General features: G+C 44.2%; 1 protein-coding gene across 6 annotated transcripts in view; it reads left to right on the plus strand.

Annotated features, from left to right (window-relative positions):
• LOC132396978 (coxsackievirus and adenovirus receptor homolog) overlaps positions 1-21,537 on the plus strand; it is a 60,819-nt gene that overhangs the window by 26,673 nt on the left and 12,609 nt on the right. For all 6 annotated transcript variants that reach the window (XM_059975148.1, XM_059975144.1, XM_059975149.1 and 3 more), the window contains 2 exons: positions 11,045-11,118; positions 12,931-13,257. In XM_059975148.1, coding sequence (XP_059831131.1) covers positions 11,070-11,118; positions 12,931-13,257 — 376 coding nt within the window. In that variant the 5' untranslated portion in view covers positions 11,045-11,069. The remainder of the gene's footprint in view (positions 1-11,044; positions 11,119-12,930; positions 13,258-21,537) is intronic.

Consider the following 21,537-nt stretch of genomic DNA (forward strand, 5'->3'; position numbering starts at 1 on the left):
AAGATATATTAAAGGTCAGAATCGGTTAATTGAAGACAACTGGAAAAGAATAGTCATGAAATGATGTCTGAGAAAACTTAAAGTCCTGGAAACTCAAGTTATTACACACGAAGAGGAATTGAAGATAAATAAGCAAAAAATTGCTTAAAACTACAACTCATTTGGAAATATATCGAAATTAGATTATAGACCTGGAAACTAGGTCTTGCCGAAGGAATATACAAATTGTTGGGCTGCAAGAAGGAGCTGAAAATGGAGATTTAACTGCTTTTACATACCTTATTTTCTACTATTTCTTACAAGAAAATTTTAAGTAATTTTCCTTACATATTGGATGCCGGCCTGTTAGATACTATTACATCTTTGATGAACCCTTTGATGAAGGGTTCCATTGAAGGAATTTGTAATTTACTATTACAATGGGGTAAGCTTCCTTTATTTAAGATTAAATAAGATTGGGAAAAGGAACTTATTTTGACTTTTATGACGGAGGACTGGACGCGGATTCTGAAGTTGGTTAACTCTTCTTCGATCTGTGCTAGTCATTCACTGATTCAATTTAAAATTGTACATCATTACTATTTGACGAAGGAGAGATTGTCTAAAATGTTTCCTAATGTTGATAGTGTTACGTATCCCGTAACTGGATAACTTACCAGCAAAGATTGAGAGGTCTGTTGTCACTATTTTCAAGCGTTTTTATTTATAAAGGGACACAAAAGTAGGGTTAATACATACATTCAGATAGTGCACATCGTCAACATTCAATCTAAAGCGTGGGTATAGTAATAATCATCATTAAGAAGTGAGCTCTGCTGGTGTCTAGGGGTTAATAGATTGTCCGTTGGAAATATAAAAGTCACTCTGAAAGTCTGCGGGCCTCAGCCCTTTGAAAATCGCTGGGTTTTGCTTGGGGCGACCGAGAGAGAGAGATTGGGGGAGAAGAGAAAGAACTTGCCGAGTCTTGATGAATCTTCCGTGAAATCGGGGGAGTGTTGGTTTCCTCTCCCGATGTTAGTTAAAAGCGGTTTTCTGTGATTTCAGCCACAAATTCCAATCCCAGAATCTAACGCACGTGGCTTCCTTCAGAATGGCTTCCCGCTGCTGCGGGATCACTCTCTCGTGTCTTCTGGGTGCGTCTAAGGGGCTGTCCCCCTGAGACTCTCCTTTATACTTCCTCACGGGGTCACAGGTGTCAATCAGGTTGGGATGATGCAATCTCTCTCTCAACCAGCCCACCTTGCCTGAGGACTTTTCACGTGGTCTCCATGAGGCAATAGTTGCTGGCATCTTATTCTGTATCCCTGGTGGGACATGCAATTTTTCACGTCTCTCTCTCTCTCACTTCCTGGGTCTACTGACCCCCCCCCCCCCCCCCAATGGGTGCTCTTGCGATTCTCATAAAGGAGGGGGCTGGGATCATAACAATAGTTACTGTGATAGATGTAAAACTGAGACAACTACACTGACACGTGTTCTGGTCTTGTCCTATACTGGGACAGTTCTGGAAGTCAGTTTTTTCTACGATTTCTAAAGCACTTAAAGTTAAATTGCAACCTAACAAATTAACTGTTTTTTGGAATAATTCTTCAAAATATCCGCGGTATTTCTTTGTCTGATCAATATGTCATTGCGTTTGTTACATTGATAGCTGGGAGGGCCATTCTGTTGAAGTGGAAGGATACGTCGGCTCCCACTCTGTCACAATGGTTCTCTCAAGTGATGCTATGTCTTAGTTTGAAGAAAATTAGAAGTCAAACCTTTGAACCTATGTTTGATTTTGAGAAAAGATGGGGTTCATTTGCTCGTTACTATCATTTGAGTTAATTGATACGATTTCCTCCACGATCTAATTGTAAAGTTTGGTAATGTTTTTCCTTGTGGGCGGTTTCTTTGGAAACTTTTTGAATGACACATGGCTCCGGGGTTGAATACCTAATGGGTTTTTTTTTTCTTACTTTTCTTTGCTTTAGTAGGGTTTTTTTTCTTTTTTAGTGAGTCACCAAAATTTTTCAATCTTTAAAATAATATTTTTCTTTCCCTTGAGACATTGTAAGTGTTACCTACTTTGATGTACTCTTCTTAATTTTGGATAATAATAATAATGAAAAGATTTGAAAAAGAAAGAATTTCAACATACCATCTCTGGTACTTAATATTTTCATTTATGCAGGCCAATGTGCCAAGAGCTTTCTTAACAACCCTATCTACCTGTGACACTACTTTCAATGAATTGTGGACCTATATTCCCAGATCCCTTTGTTCTACTGCACTCCCCTGCCTGATCATTCACTGTGTAAGACATGCCCTGGTTGGTCCTACTGAAATGCAACTCCTCTCACTTGTTTGGATTAAAATCTATCTACCATTTTCCAGCTGATCCAGATCCATCTGCAAGCCATGGTAGCCTTCCTCGCTGTCCACTACACTGCCAATCTTGGTGTCACCTGCAAATGTGGTGATCCAGTGAACCACATTACCATCCAGATCATTGATATAGATGACAAACAACAAAGGACCCAGCACCGATCCCTGCAGCACTCCTCTTGTCATAGGCCTCCAATTAGAGAGGCAACCATCTACTACCATCCTCTGGTTTCTCCCACAAAGCCAATGTCTAACCCAATTTACTAACTCATCTTAAATGCAGAGAGTCTGAATCTTCTTAACCAGTCTCCCATGCACATTCCTTGTCAAAGTGCCTTACTAAAATCCATGCAGAGAACGTACACTGCCTTGCCTTCATCAACTTTTTGCTAACTTCCTCGAAAAAGTCTTTAAGATTGGTTAGACAAGCACAACCACATACAACTACACTTCAATCACTCCATGTCTATCCAAATACTTACATATCCAGTCCCTTACAATAACTTCCAATAACTTTCTCAGTGCTGATGTCAGGCTCACCAGCCTATAATTCCTGCTTTATGTTTAGAGCCTTTCTTAAACAGCGGAATAATATTGGCTATCCTCCATTCCTATGGTACTTCTCCTGTCACCAAGGATAATTTAAGTATCTCTCCTGGATCTCTGGCAATTTCTGTACTTACCTACAAGGTCCAAGGACCTCAGGACAGCAAACACTCCTCCTCTGTAATGTGTACCAGGTCCATGACCTTGCTGTTGCTTTGCCTCACTTCTATAGACTCTGTGTCCGTGTCCTGAGTAAATACAGGTGCAAAAACTTTATTTAAGGTCTCCCCTATCTCTTCTGGTTCCGCACATGGATTATCATTCTGATCTTCCAGAAGACGAATTCTGTCCCTTATGGTCAGTTTGCTCTTAATGTATCTGTAGAATTCCTTGGGATTCTTCTTCATGTTTGCTGCTAGAACAGCCTCATGCCTCTTTTTGCCCTCCTGATTTCTTGTGTTCTCTTGCATTTCTTACACTCCATAAGCACCTCATTTGTTCCTGCCTTCCTATACCTGCTATGCACCTGTTGTTTTTTTTTCTTAACCAATGTCTCAATATCGCTTGAAAACCAAGAATCCCTACACTTGTTAACTTTACCTTTTATTCTGACAGGCACACACAAGCTTTGTACTCTCAAATGTTCGTTTTTAAAGGCCTTCCTCTTTCCAAATCCACCTTCGCCAGATACCAGCCTTTCCCAATGCACACTTGTGAGATCATTTCTGATACCATCAAAATTGACCTGTCTCCAATTTGGAATCTGAATCTGTGAACCGGACCTACTTTTTTGCATATCTATTTTGATGCTAATGGCATTATGATCACTAGATGTAGAGTGTTCCCCTACACAAGCTGCTGTCATTTGCCCTGTTTCATTCCATTGTAGCAGATCAAGTATTGCAGACTATCTCATTGGGACTTCTATGTTCTGATTAAGGAAGCTTCTCTGAGCATACTTGACAAACTCTATCCTATCTAGTTCTTTTACAATATGGGAGTCCCAGTTAATATGTGAAAAGTTAAAATCACCGACTGTAACAACCTTATGTTTCTTGCAACAGTCTGTGGTCTCTATGTAAATTTGCCCCTCTAATTCCTGCAGACTGTTCGGTAGCTTGTAATATGACCCCATTAGCGTGACCATACCTTTCTTATTCTCAGTTCCACCCATAAAGCATCCATAGATGAGTTCTCTGGATTGCCGTGACATTTTCCAAGACAAGTGAACCCCAAGACCCCTTCTTCTTTAATCCCTCCCGCTCTGTTATGTATAAATCAACAGAACCCCTGAATATTGAGCTGCCAGCTTTGTCCCTTCTGCCACAAGGTCTCACTACTGGCTAAAATATAATTCTAGCTGTTGATGCATGCCCTGAGCTCATCCGCTTTGCCTACTATCCTTGCATTGAAGTATATGCAGCTCAGACTCTAGGCACACCACGCTCAGCCTTTTGATTCCTGACCTTGAGGTCCAACCAATGTCTGTCACCACAGTCTCTCCACTAACTCTTCAGGCACCCCCCCCCCCCCCCCGCCACTTTGCCCATTCTCCTATTCTGTCTAAGTCCTTGTGTAGCTTTTATTCTTCCTCAAAACTACCTGCCCCTCCACCTATCTTCGAATTATCCACAAACTTTGCCACAAAGCTGTCATTCCATCATCCAAGTCATTGACAAGTAGTGTAAAAAGAAGCAGACCCAACACAGACCCCTGTGGAACAGCACTAGTCACTGGCAGCCAACCAGCAAAGGCTACCTCTATTCACACTCTTCGCCTGCTAAAAATCAGCTACTGCTCTATCCATGCTGGTATCTTCCCTGGGCTTTAACTTGTTAAGCAGCCTCATGTGTGATACCTTGTCAAAGACCTAAAGATCCAAGTACACAACATCCACTGATTCTCCATTGTCTATCCTATTTGTTATTGCTTCAAAGAATTCCAACAGATTTGTCAGGCAAGATTTTCCCTTGAGGAAACCATGCTGACTACAGCCTATTATATCATGTGCCTCCGTATCTCGAAACCACATCCTTAACAATTGACTCCAACATCTTCCCAACCACTGAGGTCAGACTAACTGGCCCATAATTGCCTTTCTTCAGTCTCTCCCTTCGTGAATGCAATTTTCCATTCTTTCATTCCATTCTGAAAAAAACATGTATCCATTTTATTATTAGAACATAAGACATAAAAATCTACAGCACATTACAGGCTATTCGGCCCACAATGTGCCGACCACGTAGCCTACCATATAGCCCTCTATTTGTCTATCTAAGAATCTCTTAAAAGACCCTATTGCATCCGCCTCTACCACCGTTGCTGGCAGTGCATTCAATGCACCCACCACTCCCTGTGTGAAAAAATTATCTCTGACATCCCCTCTGTACCTCCTTCCAAGCACCTTAAAACTATACCCCTTCGTGTTGAGCCATTTCAGCCCTGGGAAAAAGCCTCTGGCTATGGACACAATCAATGCCTTTCATCATCTATCAGGTCACCTCTCATCCTTCGTCTCTCCAAGGAGTAAAAGCCAAGTTTACTCAACTCATAAGGCATACTCTCCAATCCAGGCAGCATCCTTGTAAATCTCCTCTGCACTCTCTCTATAGTATCCACATCCTCCCTGTAGTGAGGTGACCAGAACTGAACACAGTACTCTAAGTAGGGTCTAACGGAGGTCTTATACAGCTTTAATATTACAACATTAACTCCATCCTAGAGTTAATGAAGGCTGTCACACCATACACCTTCTGAACAACACTGTCAAGCAGCTTTGAGTGTCCTGTGGACACAGACTCCCAAGATCTCGCTAATCCTTCGCATTGCTAAGGGTCTTACCATTAATATTCTGTCTTCAAATTTGCCCGACTGCAGTGAACCACTCCATACTTACCTAGGTTGAACACCATCTGCCATTTCTCTGCCCAGTTCTGCATCCTATTGATGTCCCATTGTAACTTCTGATAACCCTCCAGGCTATCCTCAATACCCCCAACGTGTGCAATCAGCAAACTTGCTAACCCACCCTGCTATTTCCTCATCAAGGTCATTTATAAAAATCATGAAAAGTAGGGGTCCCAGAACAGATCCCTGCGGAACGCCACTGGTCATGATCCTCCACGCTGAATATGAACCATCTACAACCACTCTTTGCCTTCTGTGGGCAAGCCAATTCTGGATCCACAAGCAAAGTCTCCTTGGATCCCATGCCTCCTCACATTCTGAGGGAGCCTTGCATGGGGAACCTTACCAAATGCCTTATTGAAATCCATATACACCACCTCCACTGCCCTACCTTCATCAATGTGTTTCAATCGAATTCAATCAAAGGATTCAATCGGGCTCGTAAAACCTGCCCTTGACAAAGTTATTGTTGGCTGTCTTATCTTATGACTTTATTAGTTGCCTGTTCATTTTTAAAAGCTTCCCAATCCTCTACCTTCCTGTTAATTTTTGCTGTATTATGGCCCTCTCTTTCGCTTTTACGCTGTCTTTGACTTCTCCTGTCAGCCACGATTGCCTCATCCTCCCTTTAGAAAACTATTTTGGGTAAAATCTCTCCTGAGCCTTCTGAGTTGTTCACAGAAACTCCAGCCATTGCTGTTCTGCCTTCACCCCTTCCAATCAACAGGACAGCTCCTTGATCATCCCTCCGCAATCCCCTTACTTTTGCAACTGTCTAGTTTATCCCTCTGAACTGCAGGGTGAATTATGCTCAGGGTTCCTTTACCTTAAGTTCCCTAATCAAATCTGGCTCATCATGCAGGGAGGACCAGTAGAAAGAGGAGGTGGTCAAGGCAGAAACAGTTACCATGTTTACAAAGTGTTGGATCGGTGGGCACTGCTGCACAGGATCGAAGGAAGCTGCAGAGATTTGTAAAACTAGTCAGCTCCATCATGGGTACTAGTCTCCGCAGTATCCAAGACGTCTTCAAGGAGTGCTGCCTCAAAAAGGAGGCGTCCATCATTATGGACCTTTGCCACCCAGGATGTGCCCTTTTCTTATAGTTGCCGTCAGGTGAGAGGCACAGAAGCTTGAAGGCACACACTCAACAATTCAGGAACAGCTTCTTCCCCTCTGCCATCCGATTTGTGAATGGACATTGAACTCATGATGACTGTCTCACTGGTCTCTTATTTCTGTTTTTGCACTACTTATCTAAGTTAACTATTTAAAACACACGCATAGATACTTGCTATAATTCATTTTTTTCTATATTTTATCACATATTGCGTTGTACTGTAGCCCTGCCAGGTTAACAAATTTCATAACATATGCCGTGATACTAAACCTGATTCTGAATCTTTCTGATTTTCTGCTACCTCGATAGAAAAGTTGTTGAAAGGATGTGGCCTAATGCTGGCAAGTGGTATTAGTGTAAATAGGCATCATGGTTGGCACCTGCCCTGGTAGCTTGAAAGGGCCCATTTCTGTGCTCCACAATTGTATACTAACCTGGTTATTGGGTTTCAAGGTAAATCTGTATATGGTACAACAGTAACCCAAACTACACCCCTGTGCTGCCACAGTCCAAGCTGACCCGATACCTGGAGATGGAAAGTGGATTGCCTCTCTAGGGACAATTTATGTGAAGGCCAGGAAAGGGACACTGTAAACCATAAGCACAAGTGATTCTGCAGCTGCTGGAAATCCAGAACAATAAATTTTGTTTCTATTATGTGACTTCTCTGTGGGTGTCCTATAAGACTAGGAGCAGAATTAGGCCATTCGGTCCATCAGTCTGCTCCATTCCATCATGGCTGATTTATAGTCCTCCTCAACCCCATTCTCCTGCCTTCTCCCCATAATCTTTGATCCCTTCCTGTTACTAATCAAGAATCTTGTCTACTCCACTTTAAATATATCCAATGACTGGGCTTCTATAGCCATCTGTGGTAATGTTCTGTGGAAAGTGCAGCTATACTGAACTGAGAATTTATTTTGAACATTATGCCTAGTAATTATGTTGCCAGAATATGCTAGCAGCTTGAATGGAAGTGATTTGGTGAAAGAAGCGTTCTGTCTACCTGAAACTCTATGGTGGCTTTTAAAATTATGAGAGGCAGTGATAGGGTAGACAGGGTGTTTTATCCCCAGAGTAGAAAAGTCAAAAGCCAGAGGACATGTATTTAAGGTGAGAGTGAGAAAGTTTAAAACAGTGTGAGGTGCAAGTTTTGGATATGGCCCAGTCCATCACAGGTAAAGTCCATCGAGCCATCTACATGAAACGTTATCACAGGAAAGCAGTTAATAATCATCAGGAATGCCCACCACCGAGGTCATGCTGTCTTCTCACTGTGCCATCAGGAAGAAGGTGTAAGAGCCTCAGGACTTACACCACCGGGTTTAGGAACAGTTATTACCCCTCAATCATCAGGCTCTGGAAAGAGTGCTTTTGCCGGGAGTGCTTGCATGAGATTTTCGCTGCGGTGGACAGTGCTGCAATAATTGCAGAAAAATATTCCTACATTATATAGGCTGTGTATTTATCAGACCATTTCTGCTTTTACTATATGCTACTGTTATTTTAGGTTTTATGTGTTACTTGGCATGATTTGGTAGGTTATTTTTTGGGTCTGCGAATGCTCACAAATTTTTCCCCATATAAATAAATGGTAATTGCTCCTTCACTTTACGACATTCCGGCTTACAAACCATTTCATGGGAACACTCTACCTTCAGCTAGCGGGGGAAACCTGTACTGTGTGTTATGTGTCCACTGGTTCGCAGAAATGTCGTCTGGTTTGACGGTATACATGTATGTAGTTAAATGACAATAAACTTGACTTGGCCTGAGGGGAAAGTATATTGATATCTTTCAGTGGTGATCTAAAGTGATCTACCTTCCAAGTCATGCCCTCTTCTCTATGCTGCCATTAGGCAGGAGGTACAGGAGCCTCTAGAATCTAGATTCTAGATAAATAACTCAAGCTTCGACCACACCTTCTTCCCCACCGCCATCAGGTTCTTGAACTGACCCTCGAGAAGCCTCACACTACCTCGAACTATTTTACTTTTGGAGAATTCTTAAAATAAAGCTCGATACCTGGTATGACGGCGAGTCCACATGTGTGGAACTCAGAGTTGCAAAGATATCAGCAAGTGCCACACCTGCCCCTACAACTCATCCCTCACTACCATTCAGGGCTCCAAACAACCCTTCAAGGTAAGGGAACACTACACCTGAGTGTTGGTTAGGGTCGTCTACTGTATCCGGTGCTCCCAGCGTGGCCTGCACAATATCGGTGAGACCAGACGGAGATTGCGAGACCACTTTGCCGAGCGCCTATGCTCCATACAGCAGAAGAAGTGGGAGTCACCGGTGGCCGCCCATTTTAATTCCACTTCCCATTCCCATTCCGAAGTGGCAGTCCATGGCTACTTCAGCTGCTGTGATGAGGCCACACTCAGGTTGGAGGAACACCTTATATTCTGGGTAGCCTCCAACCCAATGGCATGAACATTGGTTTCTCGAACTTCCGGTAATTGCCCCCACTTCACCGTTCTCCATTCTTATTTTCCTCTCTCTCTTACCTGCCCATCACCTCCCTCTGGAGCTCCTCCCCCTTCCCTTTCTTCCATGGTCTTCTGTCCTCTCCCATCAGATTCCCCCTTCTCCAGCCCTGTATCTCTTTCACCAATTGACCCCAACTCTTTACTTCACATTCCACCTCCTAAATTTGACCTATAACCTACTACATTGTATTTCTTCCTCCCTCCCCCCCCCTTCTTACTCTGACTTCATCTTTTCTCTCAGTCCTGATGAAGGGTCTCGTCCTGAAACGTCGGCTGTTTACTCTGATGCTCCCTCACCTTCCTCCAGCATTTTGTGTGTATTGCTCTGATTTCCACCATCTGCAGATTTTCTCTTGTTTGTGTTTATATCTGGTGGCAGACAAGTGAGTGGAGTCAACACCCCCTCTCCCGCCCCCATTCGCAAGACAAGAAGTTGTTTTGTAGCTCATCTGTCTTGTCTGTGCAGCTGTGTTACCTCTCTAAGGAATAGTTGTGGCCAGCACATTGAATCAGAATCAGGGTTTAATAACACGTCGTGAAATTTGTTAACGTAGCGGCAGCAGTACAGTGCAATACATGATAAATATAGGAAAAAGATAAATCAGTTACTGTAATTATATATAAAATATAGTTAACTCAAGCATTGTGCAGAAACAGAAATAATTTTTTAAAAAGTGAGATAGCATTTGTGTGTTCAATGTCCATTTAAAAATTGGATGGCAGAGGGGAAGAAGCTGTTTCTGAATCGTTGTATGTGTGTGTGTGTGTGTGTGTGTGTGTGTGTATCTCCTTCCTGATAGTAACAGAAGGCATGTCCTGGGTGATGAAGGTGCCTTTCTGAGGATGTCCTTGAAGATGTCTTGGATACTATGGAGGATGATACCATGATGGACCTGACTAATTCTACAATTTCCTGCAGTTTCTTTGTCCCCTGCCCCATACCAGACAGTGATGCTGTCTGTCAGTATGCTCTCTGCAGTGCATCTGCAGAAGTTTTCGAGTGTTTTAGGCGACAAACCAAATCTCCTCAAACTCCTAATGAAATAAAGCTGCTGTTTGTCTTTATAGCTATATCACTATGATGGGACTGGGTGAGATCCTCAGAGATATTGACACCCAGGAACTTGAAATTGCTCACTCTCTCCACATCTGATCCCTCTATGAGGATTGGTTTGTCTTCCCTCAACTTACCCTTTCTGTAGTCCACTATCAGCTCTTTGGTTGTACTGATGTTGAGACTCAGTTATGTAAACTTGCAGCTTAATTGGGAAAATACAGGATGTCATAAAGCTTTAGCAATATCCAGTTCTTTTAACCCTTTATTTTCTTTTTGTCATTTAACTTGCACAAGTGTCATCATGCCTATTTTGTAATGTAAATTCTGGAAAAATGGTGTGAATTTCAGTTTATTTTAACTTGTGCTTGTCTGTAATGTCCAGTGGTGCTTGCTACTGCAAAAGAAAACGATTCACATAGCATTTATACCCTGGGCATAAACTTAAACAATGGCGATTGCTTACAATAATAAACTTAACTTATACCATGAACGATTTGTGAATGTCTTTTTGAAGGTAATCTCCCTCAGTTACATGATGTCCCTTGCTGCTTTAGTTTCAGGTCTAAGGTGTCTTCTTCTATGCTGCTCTTGATTCAAGTGCTGTGTCTGAGTGCACTCGTCCATGATGGTAAGAATCTGAACTACACCGGGGACAGGAGTCTGCCACACGGCTCTTCAAATCTTCCTCAATCCAAATGTATTGTGGTTATCCTCACCCTGATCACTATCCCTGTGTTCATTTATTTCTTATTGTGCCATGTCAAATGACGTAAGCAAAGATGATTGTCCTTGGCAAATTTTTCTACAGGAGCGGTTTGCCATTGCCTTTCTCTGGGCAGTGGCTTTACAAGACGGGTGACCCCCACCCATTATCAATACTCTCCAGAGATTGTCAGTGATCACATAACCAGGACCTGTGATCTCCACTAGCTGCTCATACGACCATGCACCACCTGCTCCCATGGCTTCATGTGACCCTGATCACAGGTGTGCGGGGGGTGGTCTAAGCAGGTGCTACACCTTGTCCAAGGGTGACCTGCAAGCTAGAGGAGGGAAGGAGTGCCTTACATCTCCTTTGGTATTGGCGTATCTCCACCCTGCCACCCAGCATCCCTATGTACCGTTGAGATTAAAAGAGGCCAAGAATCAGTCATAGACTTGATAACTTGGGATCCTCTGCTGTATGTGATTATAATATTGCTAGCATTTGAGAAAAAGAACTCCTAATTTCTGCCTTAAATGAGTGATTCGTTATCCTGAGACCAGGTCTCCAGTGTCCGATTACTTCCTCTTGGGGAATGTACTCATAATGTCTATCCTGTAAAGCTTCTTCAGAACTTTGTTTTGCTGCCGTCAGGTTTTGTTCTTCTCTTGTTCTCTTGTTCATTTACACTACACGCTGCATCCGCAAAGCAAACAGCATTATGAAGAACCCCACGCACCCCTCATACAAACTCTTCTCCCTCCTGCTGTCTGGCAAAAGGCACCGAAGCATTCGGGCTCTCACGATCAGACTATGTAACAGTTTCTTCCCCCAAGCCATCAGACTCCTCAATACCCAGAGCCTGGACTGACACCTTCCTGCCCTATTGTCTTGTTTATTATTTATTGTAATGCCTGCACTATTTTGTGCACTTTGTGCAATCCTGGATAGGTCTGTAGTCTAGTGTAGTTTTTTTCTGTGCTGTTTTTTACGTAGTTTAGTCTAGTTTTTGTACTGTGTCGTGTAACAACATGGTCCTGAAAAATGTGTCTCATTTTTACTATGTACTGTACCAGCAGTTATAGTCGAAATGACAATAAAAAAAAGGTGACTCTGCTCCAAGTGCAGCAAGGAATCCTCCCTTCTTTGAGGAATTTGCTGTGTAGATGGAGAAATGTTTATAATTTGGAGTCCAAGATTCTTTAGAATGGAACTTCGGCTGTCCTAATACTTGTCTCCAGTCTGAACTCTGACCTCCGCTCCCCCCCCCCCACCCTGGCCCAGCTCTCCCATACATCTTGCCCCTGTGACCGGCAGCTTGTTCTCCTTCCTCTCCCTCCACCCACCTTACTCTGGCTCCTGCCTCTTTCTTTTCCAGTTCTGGCGAAGGGTCCCAGCCCAAAACGTTGGCGATTTATTCCCCTCCGTGGATGGTCCCTGGCCTGCTGAGTCCTTCCAGGATTTTGTGTGTATTCCCACAGATTTCAAACAACTGCAGGGTCTCTTGAGTTCACAAACCTTGTGGATCTGTCCAACAGATGAGTTTTCTACATGTTTTTGGATCCTACTAACACTATTGCTGTGTGCGGGATGGTGCAACGTCCACATTAGCTGCCGTATTTCCACCTTAAATTGACACTGCATCACTTAGGGATGGTCTGAACTTGTAACGGATTTTATTGAAATGCAAGTCCTGCTTTTTGTTTCTCATCACCCCCCTCCCACCACCACCTACAGTTCAACCGGAAGGCACCTCTACCACCCGAGCCAATTGTGGGAGCACCACGGTACTTGCCTGCCCCTTCACAGGTGAAGGAGAGGGAATGAGGGTAACCTGGCAGAAGAAGAAACCTCTGTTGGTGGTCTACGTATCACATGGTGTGCCAAGCAGTCAGTACAGGAACCGGACGACAATGCAACTGGGATGGAGCAAAACGGGAGCAGCCAATCTGACTATCCACGACCTCAGAGTGACAGACTCGGGCACCTACGAGTGCAACATCCGTCTGAATCCAAAGACCAAAAGTGAAATTTACTCCACGGTAACCCTGGAGGTAGATCCAGGTAAGAATTCAACCTTGGGTTCATAGGTTCTTGATTAGTAAGGGTGTCGTAGGTAATGGGAAGAAGACAGGAGAATAGAGTTGAGAGGGAAAATAAGTCAGCCAGGATTGAATGGCAGAGCAGAATCAATAGGGCTGAATGGCCTAATTCATCTCCTATGTTGTATGGTCTAACTCCTAAGTTGTACAAATGGGATGCACATGTAATGAATCTCGAAATGGTGTCGCTTCGGACTCGGACTGTAACACTGAAACAGCGATCTGCTTGTCTTCCCTCTTGCTGTGGGAAGGGTGACACCTCTCTCCCTTGTTATTGAGAGATGGAGAGCTTGTGGCAGATCGAAAGGCTGGCTGAACAATGGTTTTTATTGGACTCTCTTTGGGGTACTTGATGGGTGGTGGGTGCTGATGCTTCCTGCTGGAACTGGGGGGGGGGGAAGAGAGGCTTTGGAGTTCTAATGCGTTTCTCTCATTCATTCTTTGGTGTTTTCTGTTCTGTGGGTGTAAGCAAAGAGTAAGAATTTCAGGTTGTATGTTCTCCGATATTAAATGCAATGAACTGTCTCACCCAGCCTATTGATCTTCCCCTCTCTCACAGTATCTCTTTCCTCTGTCACTCTCCCCCTTTCCCTATCTTTTTAAACCTCCACTCTCTCATTTTCTGCCCATCTCTAAATCTTTCTTCCTCTCTATCTATCTCTAGATCATTTCCTGCCTCATCTTCTCTCTTCCTAAATCTCTTCCTCCCTCCCTCTCTACCTTTCACCCTCTTTCTCCCTTCCTCCTTCTCTTTCTAAACCTCTCTCTCCCTCTCTTGTTTGCTGTCTCTGTGTCCCGCAGTTTGGAAATTATTGCTCGCCCCTAACTGCCCCTGAGGAATGTGAGTGGTGGGGAGGGTGTAGGAAGGGTGAGCTGTGTCCATGAGGTGCGGCTGTCCTTCTGGTGAAGGTTCTGTCGGGGAGAGATTCCCGGTATCTGGACTCGGTGACGATGAAGCAACAGCGGGATACTTCAGCAGAGGGCGCGGGGGGTGGGAGCGAGAGAGGGCCAGAGAGGGAGAAACCTTGTGGTCAGCATCTACTGTCTGAGCTGTGCCCTCTTCTCGATGCCATCATCAGTCAGGAGGTCTGAAAACCCACATCTCAGCTCAAGTTTCAAAATAGCTTCTGCCATCAGGTTCCTGAAACCACTTGCAAAACCATAATTCCACCACGGAATCCACTTCCCTCAATGTGTGCTAATGTCGTTAAGTTTATTTTTGTCTCACCCTGTACTATATGTTATGAATAGTTCATGTTTGTCACAACCAGGGGCCGTGTTTTGGTCAGTTATTTCTGTGTCAGTTACTCTGTGGTTTGTATTTGCTCAGTATCAACCCGTGGGTCTGTGATGTCCTCGGATTGTTTCGCATTTATGTCTAATCGTTTGTCTTTGGACGAGCGCTGGGTCTTCACTGTGTGTTGCAGGTGTCTCATTTGGGATCATGGGGATTGTTAAACTCTTTGTTTTTAATCACTTTTATTCAAATTGGAATAATTTAATCAGTGCATTATTGTCGATGTCTGTCATTGTAGCTGCTGTCTTTGAGGATTATTGTTTTGTCTGGTCATCTGTGTTGTCTGAGTGGCCCTGAATTCCTACATGCTCCAGGGTGTATTTCAGGGAGGCTAGCCAATGCCTCTTTGTTGGGTCGTTGTGGTTCCTCGTCGGGTGAAAATCAGACCAAGTTCTTCTGCGAATCAGGAGTGTTTACAGCTCGTCAAGATTCTGTATAGTTTGCCCAAGCTCTCTTTAGATTTTCTAGTTAATTTCTGTGATAATTCTTTAGTTCGTTTGACTTGCTGAAGTCTCCGTGATTCCTGCACTTGAGTTCACAGTAGTTCTCATCCCTTCTCTGTTCATCACTTTCCTCTGGTTCCCCTCCTCCAGCCCTTTCTTCCATAGTCCACTGTCCTCTCCAACTGGATTCCTTCTTCTTCAACCCTTTACCCCTTTCATCTAACCTCCCAGCTTCAAAACACTCCCCAGCCACCCCCGTTCCCCTCACCTGGTCTGACTTTTCGCCTGCCAGTTTCTACTCCTCTGCCCCTTCCTTTCCACTCCCAATGAAGGATCTTGGCCCAAAACGTCGACAGTTTATTCCCCTCCATAGATGCTATCTGACCTGTATTTTGATGTGTTGCTCAAGATTTCCAGCATCTGCCAGAGCTCTTATGCCACGAAAATGGAACTTGGGCAAGAATCAGAAAAAAAATTGGAAATGGCCCAATTCAGGTCTATGTTTACACGTTCCCCCTCTCCATTTGGCAGTGTGGAGTGAATATTCGAGATACAGAGGGTTGAAGGTATTTCTGTCCCAAAAGCATGTCAATGTCCTGCGATTCCACCCCCCACCACATGGTGGTGCTGGCTGTTGGACGGTTCCCCTCGAGTTCACTCAGGAACTGCCTCGGGGTCACGATGCGCGGACACCGGGGATTGCCACTTGTTCTGTGAGTGGGCTGCATTGTTGTAATTCAATGAAATCTTTCTTCAGAGTTCGCTAGTTCGGCAACTGGGGAACCCCAAGTGTTCCTACTCACTGCCTGGTGGCTGCAGCACAGAGTCCACTTCCCTCAATGTGTGCTAATGTCCTTAAGTTTATTTTTGTCTCACCCTGTACTATATGTTATGAATAGTTCATGTTTGTCACAACCAGGGGCCGTGTTTTGGTCAGTTATTTCTGTGTCAGTTACTCTGTGGTTTGTATTTGCTCAGTATCAACCCATGGGTCTGTGATGTCCTCGGATTGTTTCGCATTTATGTCTAATCGTTTGTCTTTGGACGAGCGCTGGGTCTTCACTGTGTGTTGCAGGTGTCTCATTTGTGATCATGGGGATTGTTAAGCTCTTTGTTTTTAATCACTTTTATTCAAATTGGAATAATTTAATCAGTGCATTATTGTCGATGTCTGTCATTGTAGCTGCTGTCTTTGAGGATTATTGTTTTGTCTGGTCATCTGTGTTGTCTGAGTGGCCCTGAATTCCTACATGCTCCAGGGTGTATTTCAGGGAGGCTAGCCAATGCCTCTTTGTTGGGTCGTTGTGGTTCCTCGTCGGGTGAAAATCAGACCAAGTTCTTCTGCGAATCAGGAGTGTTTTCAGCTCGTCAAGATTCTGTATAGTTTGCCCAAGCTCTCTTTAGATTTTCTAGTTAATTTCTGTGATAATTCTTTAGTTCGTTTGACTTGCTGAAGTCTCCGTGATTCCTGCACTTGAGTTCACAGTAGTTCTCATCCCTTCTCTGTTCATCACTTTCCTCTGGTTCCCCTCCTCCAGCCCTTTCTTCCATGGTCCACTGTCCTCTCCAACTGGATTCCTTCTTCTTCAACCCTTTACCCCTTTCATCTAACCTTCCAGCTTCAAAACACTCCCCAGCCACCCCCCTTTCCCCTCACCTGGTCTGACTTTTCGCCTGCCAGTTTCTACTCCTCTGCCCCTTCCTTTCCACTCCCAATGAAGGAGCTCGGCCCAAAACGTCGACAGTTTATTCCCCTCCATAGATGCTATCTGACCTGTATTTTGATGTGTTGCTCAAGATTCCCAGCATCTGCCAGACCCCTTATGCCACGAAAATGGAACTTGGGCAAGAATCAGAAAAAAAATTGGAAGTGGCCCAATTCAGGTCTATGTTTACACGTTCCCCCTCTCCATTTGGCAGTGTGGAGTGAATATTCGAGATACAGGGGGTTGAAGGTATTTCTGTCCCAAAAGCATGTCAATGTCCTGCGATTCCACCCCCCACCACATGGTGGTGCTGGCTGTTGGACGGTTCCCCTCGAGTTCACTCAGGAACTGCCTCGGGGTCACGATGCGCGGACACCGGGGATTGCCACTTGTTCTGTGAGTGGGCTGCATTGTTGTAATTCAATGAAATCTTTCTTCAGAGTTCGCTAGTTCGGCAACTGGGGAACCCCAAGTGTTCCTACTCACTGCCTGGTGGCTGCAGCACAGAGTCCACTTCCCTCAATGTGTGCTAATGTCGTTAAGTTTATTTTTGTCTCACCCTGTACTATATGTTATGAATAGTTCATGTTTGTCACAACCAGGGGCCGTGTTTTGGTCAGTTATTTCTGTGTCAGTTACTCTGTGGTTTGTATTTGCTCAGTATCAACCCGTGGGTCTGTGATGTCCTCGGATTGTTTCGCATTTATGTCTAATCGTTTGTCTTTGGACGAGCTCTGGGTCTTCACTGTGTGTTGCAGGTGTCTCATTTGGGATCGTGGGGATTGTTAAGCTCTTTGTTTTTAATCACTTTTATTCAAATTGGAATAATTTAATCAGTGCATTATTGTCGATGTCTGTCATTGTAGCTGCTGTCTTTGAGGATTATTGTTTTGTCTGGTCATCTGTGTTGTCTGAGTGGCCCTGAATTCCTACATGCTCCAGGGTGTATTTCAGGGAGGCTAGCCAATGCCTCTTTGTTGGGTCGTTGTGGTTCCTCGTCGGGTGAAAATCAGACCAAGTTCTTCTGCGAATCAGGAGTGTTTTCAGCTCGTCAAGATTCTGTATAGTTTGCCCAAGCTCTCTTTAGATTTTCTAGTTAATTTCTGTGATAATTCTTTAGTTCGTTTGACTTGCTGAAGTCTCCGTGATTCCTGCACTTGAGTTCACAGTAGTTCTCATCCCTTCTCTGTTCATCACTTTCCTCTGGTTCCCCTCCTCCAGCCCTTTCTTCCATGGTCCACTGTCCTCTCCAACTGGATTCCTTCTTCTTCAACCCTTTACCCCTTTCATCTAACCTCCCAGCTTCAAAACACTCCCCAGCCACCCCCGTTCCCCTCACCTGGTCTGACTTTTCGCCTGCCAGTTTCTACTCCTCTGCCCCTTCCTTTCCACTCCCAATGAAGGATCTTGGCCCAAAACGTCGACAGTTTATTCCCCTCCATAGATGCTATCTGACCTGTATTTTGATGTGTTGCTCAAGATTTCCAGCATCTGCCAGACGCCTTATGCCACGAAAATGGAACTTGGGCAAGAATCAGAAAAAAAATTGGAAGTGGCCCAATTCAGGTCTATGTTTACACGTTCCCCCTCTCCATTTGGCAGTGTGGAGTGAATATTCGAGATACAGGGGGTTGAAGGTATTTCTGTCCCAAAAGCATATCAATGTCCTGCGATTCCACCCCCCACCACATGGTGGTGCTGGCTGTTGGACGGTTCCCCTCGAGTTCACTCAGGAACTGCCTCGGGGTCACGATGCGCGGACACCGGGGATTGCCACTTGTTCTGTGAGTGGGCTGCATTGTTGTAATTCAATGAAATCTTTCTTCAGAGTTCGCTAGTTCGGCAACTGGGGAACCCCAAGTGTTCCTACTCACTGCCTGGTGGCTGCAGCACAGAGTCCACTTCCCTCAATGTGTGCTAATGTCGTTAAGTTTATTTTTGTCTCACCCTGTACTATATGTTATGAATAGTTCATGTTTGTCACAACCAGGGGCCGTGTTTTGGTCAGTTATTTCTGTGTCAGTTACTCTGTGGTTTGTATTTGCTCAGTATCAACCCATGGGTCTGTGATGTCCTCGGATTGTTTCGCATTTATGTCTAATCGTTTGTCTTTGGACGAGCTCTGGGTCTTCACTGTGTGTTGCAGGTGTCTCATTTGGGATCGTGGGGATTGTTAACCTCTCTATGTTTAATCACTTTTATTCAAATTGTGGTAGTTGAATTAGCATGTTATTGTCAGTGTCTGGAATTCCTTCATGTGTATTTCGGGGGGGCATGCCACCCCCTCTTTTTTGTGTCACTGTGATTCCTTGTCATGTGAATCTCAGACTGAGTTCTTCTGTGTATCGTTAGTGATTTCTATTCATCAGGATTCTGTACAGTTTGAGCTCCTGTTAGTTTTACTGGTTAGTTTACGTACAGGTAGTCCCCGAATTACAAATGTCCTACTTACAACTCGTACTTACGAACCGAGGAAGGAGAACGCCATCCGCCATTTTAAGTTGGATTGCGATGCCATCCGCCATTTTAAGTCATTGCCGTTGGCACTGTGTTGAGTGTGTAACTTTGTATTTGGCTTAAATTTTTCTTAGGAAGATTCTCCCTGACTCCCACTCCTTTCCGGTTGGCTGGTGGCACAGTGAGATCAGCGCCGGGCTGGAGAACGGAGGTTCCCAAGTTCGATCAAGTGACAGTCCACTCCTGTGCTGGGTTGATGTTGTCCCAGTGACTCCCGTACCATCCGTGCTGGGTTGACGTCAAGCACGCAACACAACCTCGTAAAAAAAAAACCACTGCCACCTCTAGTTTAAATTCCCACACAGAATATTGTGGAGGATCAAATACAGTACCCAAACCCAGCACAGCCCCCACTTGTCCCATTTAACCTGTCTCAGTGCAATGAACTTTCGGACCCGGGGAAATTCAATGCAGTGGTCCTTAGGACCCAGCGGACCTCAGGAGCTGGCAGAACTCGGGACCGGCCTGCAGTGTTTCTGTTCCGTTGATGGGAAGTGATCACGATTGAAAATAAAGTGGAAATAATAAAGCAATTGGAAAGAGTTGAAACGTCATTGGTCATTGTTAGGCTACAGTCGGTCAAAGATCTGAACAATTTTAAAGGATAAAGTGAGAATAATGGAGCATGTGAAAGGCCCTGCCCCTATGAAAGCTACAAATATTACTAAGCAATGCAGTGGTTTAATTATTGGAATAGATATGTTTCTTAAGGGTTTTATATGCATAGAAAGGTAAAATATATCCTATATACTAAGACAAACGTTTGACTAACTGATGCTAAATAATACTGGATGTATTTGTTCCAACTTACGTACAAATCCGACTTAAAGACGGACTCAGGAACGGAACTGGTACGTAACCCAGGGACTGCCTGTATTAAATCTTTAGTCTGGTTTGAATTGCCAAAGTCTCTGTGACTCCTGCGCTTGAGTTTGCCACTGATCCTCACAGTATGGTTCACCTGCCCATGTTGCCATGTTATAAGTGTTACTGTTTTGAAAAGCAGTTTCTGAAGCCAACTAAGGGATTAATTTGGACCTGGGGGAATAGTATCATGGTATCTTTGGGGCAGTCTCTCAGAAGTCTACATTCTGAATCCAACCAGAAAGCTGGTTAATACTCAACTTGGATAGATTACTGATCTTAAACTGTACTGTTAGTGAAAACGTGTGATTGGTGGTCAACATGCACTCAGTGGGCTGAAGGGCCTGTTTATTTATTTAGTTATAGAGAGCCCACCTTTCTTGCCCACTTTGTGGTTTGGTGTTGGCTTCTGGGCAGAGTCTTTACAAGACGGGTGACCCCGGCCATTATCAACACTCTTCAGAGCCTGTCTGCCTGGTGTCAGTGGTCACATAACCAGGACTTGTGATCTGCACCGGCTGCCCGTACGACCATTCACCACCTGCTCCCAGGGCTTCATGTGATCCTGATCGGGGTGGGCGGGGAGGTGAGGTTTGTTAAGCAGGTGCTACGCCTTGCTCAAGGTTGACCTGCAGGTAAATGGAGGCTACACCTCCACCCAATTACACCCATACCAGCAGTTAACCCTCTAAATCTTTGGAATGTGGGAGGAAACCGGATTTCCAGGAAGATGATACAAACTCCTTACAGACAGCAGCAGGAATTGAAATCAGCATGCTGGCACTGTAATAACATTACGCTAACAGGTGCACAAGCCACGTTCTGTGTCTCCAGCTGATAATGAAGGGCACACCAAGGTAGGCATGCTTGTGATATCTTGGAAGTCAGGGAGAAAGAAAAATTGCACAAAGACTAGATTTTTTAAAATTAGAAGCAGTTTCACAAGTGTGAAAGTAGAGCAGTAAGAAATAAACTAACAAATTGGGTTAAGGAATCATGACTCAGTGGCAAACGTTTAAGGGGATCTTAAATTTCAGAATTGAGAGATTAAACACATTCCAAGTAGAGGGAGCATTTCAGAGGAGGAGTCACCATCTGTCGTAACTAAGGAAAATTAAAGACAGTGTCCCAGACTTGGAGATGAAAAGGGTATGTCATTGTCCGAAGTAATGTAAAACAACTTGAGAATTAATGGTTCAATTCAATATCAGAGAAGTTTCTCCTTGGAGCAACGGAAGATGAGAGGTGACCTGATAGAGGTGTATAAGATGATGAGAGGTATTGATAGTGTGGATAGTCAGAGGCTTTTTCCCAGGGCTGAAATGGTTGCCACAAGAGGACACAGGTTTAAGGTGCTGGGGAGTAGGTACAGAGGAGATGTCAGGGGTAAGATTTTTACTCGAGAGAGAGGTGAG

The sequence above is a fragment of the Hypanus sabinus genome, chromosome 7, assembly GCF_030144855.1.
Source record: "Hypanus sabinus isolate sHypSab1 chromosome 7, sHypSab1.hap1, whole genome shotgun sequence".
NCBI lineage: Eukaryota > Metazoa > Chordata > Chondrichthyes > Myliobatiformes > Dasyatidae > Hypanus > Hypanus sabinus.